This window comes from Salvelinus alpinus, chromosome 11, assembly GCF_045679555.1.
Source record: "Salvelinus alpinus chromosome 11, SLU_Salpinus.1, whole genome shotgun sequence".
NCBI lineage: Eukaryota > Metazoa > Chordata > Actinopteri > Salmoniformes > Salmonidae > Salvelinus > Salvelinus alpinus.
This window is the reverse complement of record NC_092096.1, coordinates 12150222-12167721: the sequence shown is the minus strand read 5'-3', so window position 1 is coordinate 12167721 and position 17500 is coordinate 12150222. Positions and strand designations below refer to the sequence as shown.

The 17500-nt window shown below is 43.0% G+C and overlaps 1 protein-coding gene across 2 annotated transcripts in view; it reads left to right on the top strand.

Moving 5' to 3' along the window:
• The window catches only part of LOC139533579 (thyrotropin-releasing hormone-degrading ectoenzyme-like), a 554487-nt gene that overhangs the window by 237589 nt on the left and 299398 nt on the right, over positions 1–17500 (top strand). The window contains exon 5 of one of the 2 annotated variants that reach the window (XM_071331726.1): positions 3388–3501. The exons of the other annotated variant lie outside the window; for it this stretch is intronic. Coding sequence (XP_071187827.1) covers positions 3388–3501 — 114 coding nt within the window. The remainder of the gene's footprint in view (positions 1–3387; positions 3502–17500) is intronic. 2 annotated transcript variants of the gene reach the window in all.

Genomic DNA, 17500 nt, shown 5'->3' with positions numbered 1-17500 from the left:
ACTAGTGTTGTAGTCATACTGTCTGTCCCACAATGCCCTGCTTCTAGTTTCCTACATACTAGTGTTGTAGTCATACTGTCTGTCCCACAATGCCCTGCTTCTAGTTTCCTACATACTAGTGTTGTAGTCGTACTGTCTGTCCCACAATGCCCTGCTTCTAGTTTCCTACATACTAGTGTTGTAGTCATACTGTCTGTCCCACAATGCCCTGCTTCTAGTTTCCTACATACTAGTGTTGTAGTCGTACTGTCTGTCCCACAATGCCCTGCTTCTAGTTTCCTACATACTAGTGTTGTAGTCATACTGTCTTTCCCACAATACCCTGCTTCTAGTTTCCTACATACTAGTGTTGTAGTCATACTGTCTGTCCCACAATGCCCTGCTTCTAGTTTCCTACATACTAGTGTTGTAGTGGTACTGTCTGTCCCACAATGCCCTGCTTCTAGTTTCCTACATACTAGTGTTGTAGTCGTACTGTCTGTCCCACAATGCCCTGCTTCTAGTTTCCTACATACTAGTGTTGTAGTCATACTGTCTGTCCCACAATACCCTGCTTCTAGTTTCCTACATACTAGTGTTGTAGTCGTACTGTCTGTCCCACAATGCCCTGCTTCTAGTTTCCTACATACTAGTGTTGTAGTCATACTGTCTGTCCCACAATACCCTGCTTCTAGTTTCCTACATACTAGTGTTGTAGTCGTACTGTCTGTCCCACAATGCCCTGCTTCTAGTTTCCTACATACTAGTGTTGTAGTCATACTGTCTGTCCCACAATGCCCTGCTTCTAGTTTCCTACATACTAGTGTTGTAGTCATACTGTCTGTCCCACAATGCCCTGCTTCTAGTTTCCTACATACTAGTGTTGTAGTCGTACTGTCTGTCCCACAATGCCCTGCTTCTAGTTTCCTACATACTAGTGTTGTAGTCATACTGTCTGTCCCACAATGCCCTGCTTCTAGTTTCCTACATACTAGTGTTGTAGTGGTACTGTCTGTCCCACAATGCCCTGCTTCTAGTTTCCTACATACTAGTGTTGTAGTCGTACTGTCTGTCCCACAATGCCCTGCTTCTAGTTTCCTACATACTAGTGTTGTAGTCGTACTGTCTGTCCCACAATGCCCTGCTTCTAGTTTCCTACATACTAGTGTTGTAGTCGTACTGTCTGTCCCACAATACCCTGCTTCTAGTTTCCTACATACTAGTGTTGTAGTCAAACTGTCTGTCCCACAATGCCCTGCTTCTAGTTTCCTACATACTAGTGTTGTAGTCATACTGTCTGTCCCACAATGCCCTGCTTCTAGTTTCCTACATACTAGTGTTGTAGTCAAACTGTCTGTCCCACAATGCCCTGCTTCTAGTTTCCTACATACTAGTGTTGTAGTCATACTGTCTGTCCCACAATGCCCTGCTTCTAGTTTCCTACATACTAGTGTTGTAGTCATACTGTCTGTCCCACAATACCCTGCTTCTAGTTTCCTACATACTAGTGTTGTAGTCATACTGTCTGTCCCACAATGCCCTGCTTCTAGTTTCCTACATACTAGTGTTGTAGTGGTACTGTCTGTCCCACAATACCCTGCTTCTAGTTTCCTACATACTAGTGTTGTAGTCAAACTGTCTGTCCCACAATGCCCTGCTTCTAGTTTCCTACATACTAGTATTGTAGTCATACTGTCTGTCCCACAGAGGCCATTATCAGCAACCATCAGTCCTCAACTGGCAGCTTCATTAAATGGTACCCGCAAAACACCAGTCTCAACGTCAACAGTGAAGAGGCGACTCCGGGATTCTGGCCTTCTAGGCAGAGTTCCTCTGTCCAGGGTCTGTGTTCTTTTGCCCATCTTCATCTTTTCTTTTTATTGGCCAGTCTGAGATATGGCTTTTTCTTTGCGACTCTGCCTAGAAGGCCAGCATCCCGGAGTCGCCTCTTCACTGTTGACGTTGAGACTGGTGTTTTGCGGGTACTATTTAATGAAGCTGCCAGTTGAGGACTAATGGTTGCTAATAATGGCCTCTGTACGCCTATGTAGATATTCCATTAAAAATTAGCCGTTTCCAGCTACAATAGTCATTTAACAACATTAACAATGTCTACACTGTATTTCTGATCAATGTGATGTCATTTTAATGGACAAAAAAATTGCTTTTATTTAAAAAACAAGGCCATTTCTAAGGGACTCCAAACTTTTGAACGATAGTGTATAAATACTGTATTTAAAATAAAAAAAACAGTCACACAAGGGACTAAGCTCAGTGGAACTCAGCTGTTGGTTGTGTTGACAGTCACACAAGGGACTAGGCTCAGTGGAACTCAGCTGTTGGTTGTGTTGACAGTCACACAAGGGACTAGGCTCAGTGGAACTCAGCTGTTGGTTGTGTTGACAGTCACACAAGAGACTAAGCTCAGTGGAACTCAGCTATTGGTTGTGTTGACAGTCACACAAGGGACTAAGCTCAGTGGAACTCAGCTATTGGTTGTGTTGACAGTCACACAAGGGACTAAGCTCAGTGGAACTCAGCTATTGGTTGTGTTGACAGTCACACAAGGGACTAAGCTCAGTGGGACTCAGCTATTGGTTGTGTTGACAGTCACACAAGGGACTAAGCTCAGTGGAACTCAGCTATTGGTTGTGTTGACAGTCACACAAGGGACTAGGCTCAGTGGAACTCAGCTATTGGTTGTGTTGACAGTCACACAAGGGACTAAGCTCAGTGGAACTCAGCTATTGGTTGTGTTGACAGTCACACAAGGGACTAAGCTCAGTGGAACTCAGCTATTGGTTGTGTTGACAGTCACACAAGGGACTAGGCTCAGTGGAACTCAACTGTTGGTTGTGTTGACAGTCACACAAGAGACTAGGCTCAGTGGAACTCAACTGTTGGTTGTGTTGACAGTCACACAAGGGACTAAGCTCAGTGGAACTCAGCTGTTGGTTGTGTTGACAGTCACACAAGGGACTAAGCTCAGTGGGACTCAGCTATTGGTTGTGTTGACAGTCACACAAGGGACTAAGCTCAGTGGAACTCAGCTATTGGTTGTGTTAACAGTCACACAAGGGACTAAGCTCAGTGGAACTCAGCTGTTGGTTGTGTTGACAGTCACACAAGAGACTAAGCTCAGTGGAACTCAACTGTTTTCTTCTTCTCTTGCTGCAGTGGTTTGGTGACCTGGTAACCCCTGTGTGGTGGGACTAAGCTAAATGGAACTCTGTTTTCTTCTTCTCTTGCTGCAGTGGTTTGGTGACCTGGTAACCCCCGTGTGGTGGGACTAAGCTAAATGGAACTCTGTTTTCTTCTTCTCTTGCTGCAGTGGTTTGGTGACCTGGTAACCCCTGTGTGGTGGGACTAAGCTAAATGGAACTCTGTTTTCTTCTTCTCTTGCTGCAGTGGTTTGGTGACCTGGTAACCCCCGTGTGGTGGGAGGATGTCTGGCTGAAGGAAGGCTTCGCCCACTTCTTTGAGTACGTTGGAACGGACTTCCTCTTCCCCAAGTGGAACATGGTAAGATCTTTATTGTGTTGTAAAGATAGTGAAAGATTACAATACCTTGTAATTACACTGTGACTAATTTAACCACCCAAAATGACTTTACTTCTGATCTTATCTGAGCATTAGAACAGTTGCATGGGCTAATGACAGTCAGTTGGAACAAAGACAAGCAGCAGTTTATTATAATGACTGTCAGTTGGAACAAAGACAAGGAACAGTTTATTATAATGACTGTCAGTTGGAACAAAGACAATGAGCAGTTTATTATAATGACTGTCAGTTGGAACAAAGACAATGAACAGTTTATTATAATGACTGTCAGTTGGAACAAAGACAATGAGCAGTTTATTATAATGACTGTCAGTTGGAACAAAGACAATGAACAGTTTATTATAATGACTGTCAGTTGGAACAAAGACAATGAGCAGTTTATTATAATGACTGTCAGTTGGAACAAAGACAATGAACAGTTTATTATAATGACTGTCAGTTGGAACAAAGACAATGAGCAGTTTATTATAATGACTGTCAGTTGGAACAAAGACAAGCAGCAGTTTATTATAATGACTGTCAGTTGGAACAAAGACAAGGAACAGTTTATTTTAATGACTGTCATTTCGAACAAAGACAAGGAGCAGTTTATTATAATGACTGTCAGTTGGAACAAAGACAATGAGCAGTTTATTATAATGACTGTCATTTCGAACAAAGACAAGGAACAGTTTATTATAATGACTGTCAGTTGGAACAAAGACAATGAGCAGTTCATTATAATGACAGTCAGTTGGAACAAAGACAAGGAACAGTTTATTATAATGACTGTCAGTTGGAACAAAGACAATGAGCAGTTTATTATAATGACTGTCATTTCGAACAAAGACAAGGAACAGTTTATTATAATGACTGTCAGTTGGAACAAAGACAATGAGCAGTTTATTATAATGACTGTCATTTCGAACAAAGACAATGAACAGTTTATTATAATGACTGTCAGCTGGAACAAAGACAAGGAACAGTTTATTATCGATGTACCAATCAAGATAAAATAGTAATGACTGATTAGTCTGTCCGTGCTGTTTACATCTAGCGTGATAAACCACCATCTATTTTAACCATTACATCTGAAACCCGTCAATCTGCATTAGACCCGTTTTTAATCCTATTCATCGTCGTTTAGGGGCCGATGAGTTCACGCATCTCTCACTTCCAATAAAATAATCCGTCATAAAGAGTTTGGTGGGGCGGAACTAAATGTTGTTTGGTACAAGTCACTTCCAGTTTCCAGACGGAGATGTATTTATGCTAATGTAGGAAAAATAGTTTGTTTCCATGCATTTCCAATTTATCTCTAGGTAAAAACTGAACAGTGACAGGACACATAAATCTTGCGTTGGGGGTAGTAATTTACACTGATTTCATCTCGGTAGCGATGGCAGTATTTGAATTGAAAGTCGTACCGTTCCCTGTGGGGGACTCATTGAAAACGCATATCTCAAAGCCTAGATGCTAGGACACTAGGCACGCACTGGACTGGACTGTACCATCACACAGTACCAATATCACACTGGACTGGACTGTACCATCACACAGTACCAATATCACACTGGACTGTACCATCACACAGTACCAATATCACACTGGACTGGACTGTACCATCACACAGTACCAATATCACACTGGACTGGACTGTACCATCACACAGTACCAATATCACACTGGACTGTACCATCACACAGTACCAATATCACACTGGACTGGACTGTACCATCACACAGTACCAATATCACACTGGACTGGACTGTACCATCACACAGTACCAATATCACACTGGACTGTACCATCACACAGTACCAATATCACACTGGACTGGACTGTACCATCACACAGTACCAATATCACACTGGACTGTACCATCACACAGTACCAATATCACACTGGACTGTACTGGACCATCACACAGTACCAATATCACACTGGACTGTACCATCACATAGTACCAATATCAAACTGGACTGTACCATCACACAGTACCAATATCACACTGGACTGGACTGTACCATCACACAGTACCAATATCACACTGGACTGGACTGTACCACCACACAGTACCAATATCACACTGGACTGGACTGTACCATCACACAGTACCAATATCACACTGGACTGTACCATCACACAGTACCAATATCACACTGGACTGGACCATCACACAGTACCAATATCACACTGGACTGTACCATCACACAGTACCAATATCACACTGGACTGGACTGTACCATCACACAGTACCAATATCACACTGGACTGTACCATCACACAGTACCAGTATCACACTGGACTGGACCATCACACAGTACCAATATCACACTGGACTGTACCATCACACAGTACCAATATCACACTGGACTGGACTGTACCACCACACAGTACCAATATCACACTGGACTGGACTGTACCACCACACAGTACCAATATCACACTGGACTGTACCATCACACAGTACAAAATATCACACTGGACTGGACTGTACCATCACACAGTACCAATATCACACTGGACTGGACTGTACCACCACACAGTACCAATATCACACTGGACTGGACTGTACCACCACACAGTACCAATATCACACTGGACTGGACTGTACCATCACACAGTACCAATATCACACTGGACTGGACTGTACCATCACACAGTGTCAATATCACACTGGACTGTACCATCACACAGTACCAATATCACACTGGACTGTACTGGACCATCACACAGTACCAATATCACACTGGACTGGACTGGTCCATCACACAGTACCAATATCACACTGGACTGGACTGTACCATCACACAGTACCAATATCACACTGGACTGGACTGGTCCATCACACAGTACCAATATCACACTGGACTGGACTGGTCCATCACACAGTACCAATATCACACTGGACTGGACTGGTCCATCACACAGTACCAATATCACACTGGACTGGACTGGTCCATCACACAGTACCAATATCACACTGGACTGGACTGGTCCATCACACAGTACCAATATCACACTGGACTGTACCATCACATAGTACCAATATCACACTGGACTGTACCATCACACAGTACCAATATCACACTGGACTGGACTGGTCCATCACACAGTACCAATATCACACTGGACTGGACTGGTCCATCACACAGTACCAATATCACACTGGACTGTTGGTAAGTTGTGTGTTAGTATGGGATATTGGCCATGCATTCTAAGTTGTGTGTTAGTATGGGATATTGACCATGCATTCTAAGTTGTGTGTTAGTGTGGGATACTGGCCATGCATTCTAAGTTGTGTGTTATTATGGGATATTGGCCATGCATTCTAAGTTGTGTGTTAGTATGGGATATTGGCCATGCATTCTAAGTTGTGTGTTATTATGGGATATTGGCCATGCATTCTAAGTTGTGTGTTAGTATGGGATATTGGCCATGCATTCTAAGTTGTGTGTTAGTATGGGATACTGGCCATGCACTCTAAGTTGTGTGTTATTATGGGATATTGGCCATGCATTCTAAGTTGTGTGTTAGTATGGGATACTGGCCATGCATTCTAAGTTGTGTGTTATTATGGGATATTGGCCATGCATTCTAAGTTGTGTGTTATTATGGGATATTGGTACGTTGGTAAACAAAGTTTTTTCTTTCTTTGGTTTGACTGCTAGTTCCTACATAATTCCACTAATATTTTTTCTCTCATTCAACGGACACTATTCATTCATTCCAGCCTGAGAGCAAACCCTCAAACAAGTTTTCTATATTTGTACATAACCCATGTTTAGCCGTAACCCCAGCTAACTAGCTGACTGATGTTGATATGTACATAACCCATACTCAGCCGTAACCCCAGCTAACTATCTGACTGATGTTGATATGTACTTAATAACCCATGTTTAGCCGTAACCCCAGCTAACTATCTGACTGATGTTGATATGTACATAACCCATACTCAGCCGTAACCCCAGCTAACTATCTGACTGATGTTGATACGTACATAATAACCCATGTTCAGCCGTAACCCCAGCTAACTAGCTGACTGATGTTGATACGTACATAATAACCCATACTCAGCCGTAACCCCAGCTAACTATCTGACTGATGTTGATACGTACATAACCCATACTCAGCCGTAACCCCAGCTAACTATCTGACTGATGTTGATATGTACCTAATAACCCATGTTTAGCCGTAACCCCAGCTAACTATCTGACTGATGTTGATATGTACATAACCCATACTCAGCCGTAACCCCAGCTAACTATCTGACTGATGTTGATATGTACATAACCCATACTCAGCCGTAACCCCAGCTAACTATCTGACTGATGTTGATATGTACGTAACCCATACTCAGCCGTAACCCCAGCTAACTATCTGACTGATGTTGATATGTACCTAATAACCCATGTTAGCCGTAACCCCAGCTAACTATCTGACTGATGTTGATATGTACATAACCCATGTTCAGCCGTAACCCCAGCTAACTATCTGACTGATGTTGATATGTACATAACCCATACTCAGCCGTAACCCCAGCTAACTATCTGACTGATGTTGATATGTATATAACCCATACTCAGCCGTAACCCCAGCTAACTATCTGACTGATGTTGATATGTATATAACCCATACTCAGCCGTAACCCCAGCTAACTATCTGACTGATGTTGATATGTACATAACCCATGTTTAGCCCGTAACCCCAGCTAACTATCTGACTGATGTTGATATGTACATAACCCATACTCAGCCGTAACCCCAGCTAACTATCTGACTGATGTTGATATGTACCTAATAACCCATGTTAGCCGTAACCCCAGCTAACTATCTGACTGATGTTGATATGTACATAACCCATGTTCAGCCGTAACCCCAGCTAACTATCTGACTGATGTTGATATGTACATAACCCATACTCAGCCGTAACCCCAGCTAACTATCTGACTGATGTTGATATGTATATAACCCATACTCAGCCGTAACCCCAGCTAACTATCTGACTGATGTTGATATGTACATAATAACCCATGTTCAGCCGTAACCCCAGCTAACTATCTGACTGATGTTGATATGTACATAACCCATGTTCAGCCGTAACCCCAGCTAACTATCTGACTGATGTTGATATGTACATAACCCATGTTCAGCCGTAACCCCAGCTAACTATCTGACTGATGTTGATATGTACATAACCCATGTTCAGCCGTAACCCCAGCTAACTATCTGACTGATGTTGATATGTACATAATAACCCATGTTCAGCCGTAACCCCAGCTAACTATCTGACTGATGCTGGTATGTACATAACCCATACTCAGCCGTAACCCCAGCTAACTATCTGACTGATGTTGATATGTACATAACCCATGTTCAGCCGTAACCCCAGCTAATTATCTGACTGATGTTGATACGTACATAACCCATACTCAGCCGTAACCCCAGCTAACTATCTGACTGATGTTGATATGTACCTAATAACCCATGTTCAGCCGTAACCCCAGCTAACTATCTGACTGATGTTGATATGTACATAACCCATGTTCAGCCGTAACCCCAGCTAACTATCTGACTGATGTTGATATGTACATAACCCATGTTCAGCCGTAACCCCAGCTAACTATCTGACTGATGTTGATATGTACCTAATAACCCATGTTTAGCCGTAACCCCAGCTAACTATCTGACTGATGTTGATATGTACATAACCCATGTTCAGCCGTAACCCCAGCTAACTATCTGACTGATGTTGATATGTACATAACCCATGTTCAGCCGTAACCCCAGCTAACTATCTGACTGATGTTGATATGTACATAACCCATGTTCAGCCGTAACCCCAGCTAACTATCTGACTGATGTTGATATGTACCTAATAACCCATGTTCAGCCGTAACCCCAGCTAACTATCTGACTGATGTTGATATGTACATAACCCATGTTCAGCCGTAACCCCAGCTAACTATCTGACTGATGTTGATATGTACATACCCCATGCTCAGCCGTAACCCCAGCTAACTATCTGACTGATGTTGATATGTACATAACCCATGTTCAGCCGTAACCCCAGCTAACTATCTGACTGATGTTGATATGTACATACCCCATACTCAGCCGTAACCCCAGCTAACTATCTGACTGATGTTGATATGTACCTAATAACCCATGTTAGCCGTAACCCCAGCTAACTATCTGACTGATGTTGATACGTACATAACCCATGTTCAGCCGTAACCCCAGCTAACTATCTGACTGATGTTGATACGTACATAACCCATGTTCAGCCGTAACCCCAGCTAACTATCTGACTGATGTTGGTATGTACATAATAACCCATGCTCAGCCGTAACCCCAGCTAACTAGCTGACATGTAGAGATATTCTAGTAAAGTGCCATCCACAGGAAAGGCCAATGAGACCCATGCAATTAATGCAAACATGAATATGAACAATTATGCAAATCGTACACTTACGCTCCTATTCGCTCTCCGCTGAGCTGTGTTTGTGATTGAATTAGAGACACGTTACGTCTGACCTGGTTAATCAAATATAACCCACGTTTGTTCCATTACAGGAGCATTAGCATGACAAAGAACGGTGTTGAACTGTAATGGAGTTTACAATGTATAGAAAAAACAATAATTGAATGCGTTCCGTGTAAATGTTATTAATGTGAAATTGAATTTGCGACGGTATATTATGGATGAAAATGAATGAACCCCCTACTACAACTACCATTGTGATAATGAATTTGCGACGGTATATTATGGATGAAAATGAATGAACCCCCTACTACAACTACCATTGTGATATTGAATTTGCGACGGTATATTATGGATGAAAATGAATGAACCCCCTACTACAACTACCATTGTGATATTGAATTTGCGACGGTATATTATGGATGAAAATGAATGAACCCCCTACTACAACTACCATTGTGATAATGAATTTGCGACGGTATATTATGGATGAAAATGAATGAACCCCCTACTACAACTACCATTGTGATAATGAATCTGCGACGGTATATTATGGATGAAAATGAATGAACCCCCTACTACAACTACCATTGTGATATTTCTTTCATCAATGGAATCATGATCGCTATTTACAATAGAGATCCTGTACATTATCTGTCAACCTACTGCTTAACTGAGATGTTGCCAAGGCAACCACAACGTATGGAATACTAACAGTATCTATGGAAGACACCTCCTGTCTATTAATAGCTTAAGGATGTGTTCTAAATGACTTCCTCTTCCCCTATAGACACGGAGTGGACAAAACATTAGGAACACCTTCCTGATATCGAGTTGCGCTCCCATCTTGCCCCTCAGAACAGCCTCAATTCGTCGTGGCATGGGACTCTGCAAGGTGCCGGAAGCGTTTCCACAGGGACGCCGGCCCATGTCCACTCCTATGCTTCCCACGGTTGAGTCCAGTTGGCTGGATGTCCTTTGGGTGGTGGACCATTCTTGATACACACTGAAACTGTTGAGTGTGGAAAACCCAGCAGCGTTGCAGTTCTTAACATAAACCGGTGCGCCTGGCACCTATTACCAGACCCCGTTCAAAGGCACTTAAATATTTTGTCTTGGCCCTTCACCTTCTGAATGGCACACATACACAATCCATGTCTCAAGGCTTAAAACTCCTTCTTTAACCTGTCTCCTCCCCTTATTCTACACTAATTTGAAGTGGATTTAATAAGTGACATCAATAAGGGGATCATAGTTTTCACCTGGATTCACCTGGTCAGTCTATGTCATGAAAATAGCAGGTGTTCTTAATGTTTTGTAAACTCAGTGTAGTGCACTTCTTTTGACCAAAGCCCCCTAGGGCTAGTGCACTACATAGGGAATAGGGAGCCATTTGGGAAGTAGCCGTAGTGTGTTATGCAGCTATGCATATTTTCCAGTCCACTTATTCTCAAGTGTTTCTGCTGTCCAAGGCTAAATAACTCCCTGACACTCAAGTATAGCTAAGAGAAGAGAGAGGAAGAGATACGACACAGTCTCAGCCAATCATTTCTGTCACATTTGCATTTCCTGTGTGGCAGTTGTTTCAATCATGGGCTATATTAAGAGGTAAATTATCATAGTCCATCCTCTCTCTTTGTGTCCAGAACAAATTTAGAAGCATCTTTCTGTTCTACGCTCTTCCAGACTGGCAGAACCGCCAGCTAATTGCTCAGCTGCTGAATTTATAATCACAGTTTTGCAAAAAAAAAAAAAAGAATATTTCCAACTCCGTCATAGTCCCAACAATACGTTTTTAAATTGCAGTCAATAAAATATTCATGATATGGTGAATAGTTTGGACTATTGCCTTTGCATTCCTTGTGTGGACCAATCAGCTGGTCAGAGTGGACCTCCTAATGTATGTCACATGGTCTGCACTTCTTTAGACTAAACAGAAATCCATTCAGCAGAACATATTTTGAAAGGCGCTGTGTGGAGAATAGATGATGATGACATCACTGCTAGCTGCCTAGCTTTAGCGTCATTATATATATATATATATATTATTATATATACAGTGGGGAGAACAAGTATTTGATACACTGCCGATTTTGCAGGTTTTCCTACTTACAAAGCATGTAGAGGTCTGTCATTTTTATCATAGGTACACTTCAACTGTGAGAGACGGAATCTAAAACAAAAACCCAGAAATTCACATTGTATGATTTTTAAGTAATTAATTTGCATTTTATTGCATGACATAAGTATTTGATCACCTACCAACCAGTAAGAATTCCGGCTCTCACAGACCTGTTAGTTTTTCTTTAAGAAGCCCTCCTGTTCTCCACTCATTACCTGTATTAACTGCACCTGTTTGAACTCGTTACCTGTATAAAAGACACCTGTCCACACACTCAAACAGACTCCAACCTCTCCACAATGGCCAAGACCAGAGAGCTGTGTAAGGACATCAGGGATAAAATTGTAGACCTGCACAAGGCTGGGATGGGCTACAGGACAATAGGCAAGCAGCTTGGTGAGAAGGCAACAACTGTTGGCGCAAGTATTAGAAAATGGAAGAAGTTCAAGATGATGGTCAATCACCCTCGGTCTGGGGCTCCATGCAAGATCTCACCTCGTGGGGCATCATTGATCGAGAGGAAGGTGAGGGATCAGCCCAGAACTACACGGCAGGACCTGGTCAATGACCCGAAGAGAGCTGGGACCACAGTCTCAAAGAAAACCATTAGTAACACACTACGCCGTCATGGATTAAAATCCTGCAGCGCACGCAAGGTCCCCCTGCTCAAGCCAGCGCATGTCCCGGCCCGTCTGAAGTTTGCCAATGACCATCTGGATGATCCAGAGGAGGAATGGGAGAAGGTCATGTGGTCTGATGAGACAAAAATATAGATTTTTGGTCTAAACTCCACTCGCCGTGTTTGGAGGAAGAAGAAGGATGAGTACAACCCCAAGAACACCCTCCCAACTGGGAAGCATGGAGGTGGAAACATCATTCTTTGGGGATGCTTTTCTGCAAAGGGGACAGGACGACTGCACCGTATTGAGGGGAGGATGGGTGGGGCCATGTATCGCGAGATCTTGGCCAACAACCTCCTTCCCTCAGTAAGAGCATTGAAGATGGGTCGTGGCTGGGTCTTCCAGCATGACAACGACCCAAAACACACAGCCAGGGCAACTAAGGAGTGGCTCCGTAAGACGCATCTCAAGGTCCTGGAGTGGCCTAGCCAGTCTCCAGACCTGAACCCAATAGAAAATCTTTGGAGGGAGCTGAAAGTCCGTATTGCCCAGCGACAGCCCCGAAACCTGAAGGATCTGGAGAAGGTCTGTATGGAGGAGTGGGCCAAAATCCCTGCTGCAGTGTGTGCAAACCTGGTCAAGAACTACAGGAAACGTATGATCTCTGTAATTGCAAACAAAGGTTTCTGTACCAAATATTAAGTTCTGCTTTTTTGATGTATCAAATACTTATGTCATGCAATAAAATGCAAATGAATTACTTAAAAATCATACAATGTGATTTTCTGGATTTTTGTTTTAGATTCCGTCTCTCACAGTTGAAGTGTACCTATGATAAAAATTACAGACCTCTACATGCTTTGTAAGTAGGAAAACCTGCAAAATCTGCAGTGTGTCAAATACTTGTTCTCCCCACTGTATAACTCATAAAAACAACCCATATGACTAATTCAAAACAAATACATGATCATATCCAGCATTCATCAATATACAAAACAGCCCAGTGAAACAGTGTTCCATACTTCAGAACTCTCTTTGTTCTAGAACACAACAACAATATGCTAATCATCACTTCAGTTATTCTCCTCAATTTCAACTCTTTTGTCCCTTTTGTTGATGCGATGACTTTGATGCAGACAGACACAGACCGACACAGGAAGACGCAGAACAGGCTTCTCTTAGTGTCCCTAGATGCAACAGCTTTTTATGGAAAATAAACACTCGCAGCAGTTCTATTCACATTAGATAAGACCCTCATTAGCATGACAAAACGGAACACAATAATAGCCCAGTGTTCCAACCAGAGATCAGAATGATTCTAATTCTACTTCTAGAGTTCTAGCAGCATTGGAAGCCTTTCTCTGACTCTATGACTGCGGGCAGTGCAGTCGTGATACTGGCTTCTGCATTTAGATGAGTTAAGGTGCAAATTGGCTGATGCAGAGGTTGCTGCCTGCCCTCTCTTTTTGTTTTTTGAGGAGGCACGATGCCGACCTCATGCTCTTGAGGAAAGAAAGACGGTGTGTGACTCATTCTGTTTTCCATCCATTGGTAAAGTGTCTGAATCAGGAGAGAAACGTGGTCCTGTCTCTCTGCTTTGTTAACATGCAGTCCTGTTACACAGGGATAAACACAGGATGACATGAGACTTCACGTATTCATATTCACACATTCAGTTTTCTAAAGTTCTCAGAAGTGGACAGTTTTCAGCTAACCCTTTACTCTTGCTGATCAGAGATGGCTCAACACTAAGTCGGACAGACAGATGTAACGTCTGCTTCCAACTCACACCCTCAAAACACATGGATCCCCTGAACGCAGCTCACTCTCCAGATCCCAATCACCTGAATTCGGATCACCTGTTCACACACCTGTATGTCATTACCACTATTTAGTTCAGTTCTTTACACCCTCATCGTTGTGAGGTATTGATTGTTTTGTGACACACGTCTATTTGAAGCTCTGGTTTTTCTGTATTAGTCCTGCTGTGGATGATCGTTTTTGGCCATCCTCACTAACGGTGCTTTTTGCCTATTCCCTGCCTATACTTTACCCTATTGGATTTCCTGTTATCAACCTATTGCCTGATCTCCCAGACTATGTTACTAGCCTTTTCCCTGCATGTACTGTAGCCTTTTTGGACCTCATGTGTATGCCTTTCTGCCTGCCCCTGGACCCAGCTACCTGCCTCCTCCTGTGTATGCCTTTCTGCCTGCCCCTGGACCCAGCTACCTGCCTCCTCCTGTGTATGCCTTTCTGCCTGCCCCTGGACCCAGCTACCTGCCTCCTCCTGTGTATGCCTTTCTGCCTGCCCCTGGACCCAGCTACCTGCCTCCTCCTGTGTATGCCTTTCTGCCTGCCCCTGGACCCAGCTACCTGCCTCCTCCTGTGTATGACCTTCTGCCTACCCCCTGGACCCAGCTACCTGCCTCCTCCTGTGTATGACCTTCTGCCTGCCCCTGGACCCAGCTACCTGCCTCCTCCTGTGTATGACCTTCTGCCTGCCCCTAGACCCAGTTACCAGCCTCCTCCTGTGTATGACCTTCTGCCTGCCCCTGGACCCAGTTACCTGCCTCCTCCTGTGTATAAACTTCTGCCTGCCCCTGGACCCAGCTACCTGCCTCCTCCTGTGGTCCTTTACAAATAAACACCTGCTGCGTCCAGCTCTCTGTCTCCACATCGTATTTATGACGACAAATACAGGGCATCAGCCAAGCACTGAGGAGTGTAGCCCTTTACATTCCTACCCATATGCCCGTTTAACATGGCAGATTTGGGCACTAATGAGCTCCGAAGTCGGAACGTAGTTGAGTACATAGTAGCACGACGTCAGAACGCAGGGTCTCCGGCTTCACAGCTCTGTATGGGGTTCTGGTCGTTCTGAACTTGAGCACCTCACACCATAGGAAGTTCTGCTAATTGTTTTGTTGTCTGAGTGAGGGGAAAATGCTGTAAATTAAGAGAGGACTCCGTATATTTTGAAAGATGAGCCGTTGAGGATTGTAATACATACCGCTTTGATGTCTTCAGTGGTGGAAGATGTACCCAATAGTCATACTTGAGTAAAAATACATATACTTTAATTGAAAAGGACTCAAGTAAAAGTGAAAAGTCACACAGTAAAATAGTACTTGAGTAAAAGTCTAAAGGTATTTGGTTTTAAATATGCTTAAGTATACAAAGTAGATGTAATTGATAAAATATACTTAAGTATCAAAAGTAATTATATACATAATTTCTAATTCCTCATATTAAGGAAACCAGAAGGCACCATTTTCTTGTTTTGTTATTTTTGTTATTTACACACTCCAACACTCAGACATCATTTACAAAATTAGCATGTGTGTTTATTGAGTCCGTCAGATCAGAGTCAGTAGATGACCAGGGATGTTCTCTTGATAAGTGTGTGAATTGGACCATTTTCCTGTCCTGCTGAGCATTCAAAATCTAACGGGTACTTTTAGGTGTCAGGGAAAATGTATGGAGTAAAAAGTAAAACATTTTCTTTAGGAATGTATTGAAGTAAAAGTAAAAGTTGTCCAAAATATAAATAGTAAACTACAGTACAGATACCCAAAAAACTACTTAAGTAATATTTTAAAGTATTTTTACTTAAGTACTTTATACCACTGGATGTCACACAAGCAAGCCAATCACCCGTGAGTCCAAACGTGCACTTCACATTTCTATATCAGACAACTCATGTCATGTACAGTGTCAATGTTTATCATCACTATGTTTGATGAACAGTTACCAGGTGACATGGTGTCACACCCTGGGTTGTTGTGAACAGAATGAGTCTGTTTGATGAACAGTTACCAGGTGACCATGGGGTCACATCCTGGGTTGTTGTGAACAGAATGAGTCTGTTTGATGAACAGTTACCAGGTGACATGGGGTCACACCCTGGGTTGTTGTGAACAGAATGAGTCTGTTTGATGAACAGTTACCAGATGACATGGGGTCACATCCTGGGTTGTTGTGAACAGAATGAGTCTGTTTGATGAACAGTTACCAGGTGACATGGGGTCACATCCTGGGTTGTTGTGAACAGAATGAGTCTGTTTGATGAACAGTTACCAGGTGACATGGGGTCACACCCTGGGTTGTTGTGAACAGAATGAGTCTGTTTGATGAACAGTTACCAGGTGACATGGGGTCACATCCTGGGTTGTTGTGAACAGAATGAGTCTGTTTGATGAACAGTTACCAGGTGACATGGGGTCACATCCTGGGTTGTTGTGAACAGAATGAGTCTGTTTGATGAACAGTTACCAGGTGACATGGGGTCACATCCTGGGTTGTTGTGAACAGAAGGATGTTTGTTTATTGTGATGTAAGTTCACCGTGGCACACAGACCTGAATGCCCTCATGACTCCTTTCTATCCACACCACAGTTGTGATCTGTCTCTCTGAACTGCCTTGTGAAAGTCTAAATCTGTAAGATCATATTTTATAGCTTAGCTAGTCATGTTGCCAATAGAACAGCTGTCTCTCTCTCTCTCTGTCTCTCTCTCTCTCTCTCTCTCTCTCTCTCTCTGTCTCTCTCTGTCTCTCTCTCTCTCTCTCTCTCTCTCTCTCTCTCTCTCTCTTCTCTCTCTCTCTGTCTCTGTGTCTTTCTCTGTCTCTCTCTGTCTCTCTCTCTGTCTCTCTCTGTGTCTCTGTCTCTCTCTCTGTCTCTCTCTGTCTCTCTGTCTCTCTCTGTCTCTGTTTCTCTTTCTCTGTCTGTTTCTCTCTTTGTTTCTCTCTCTC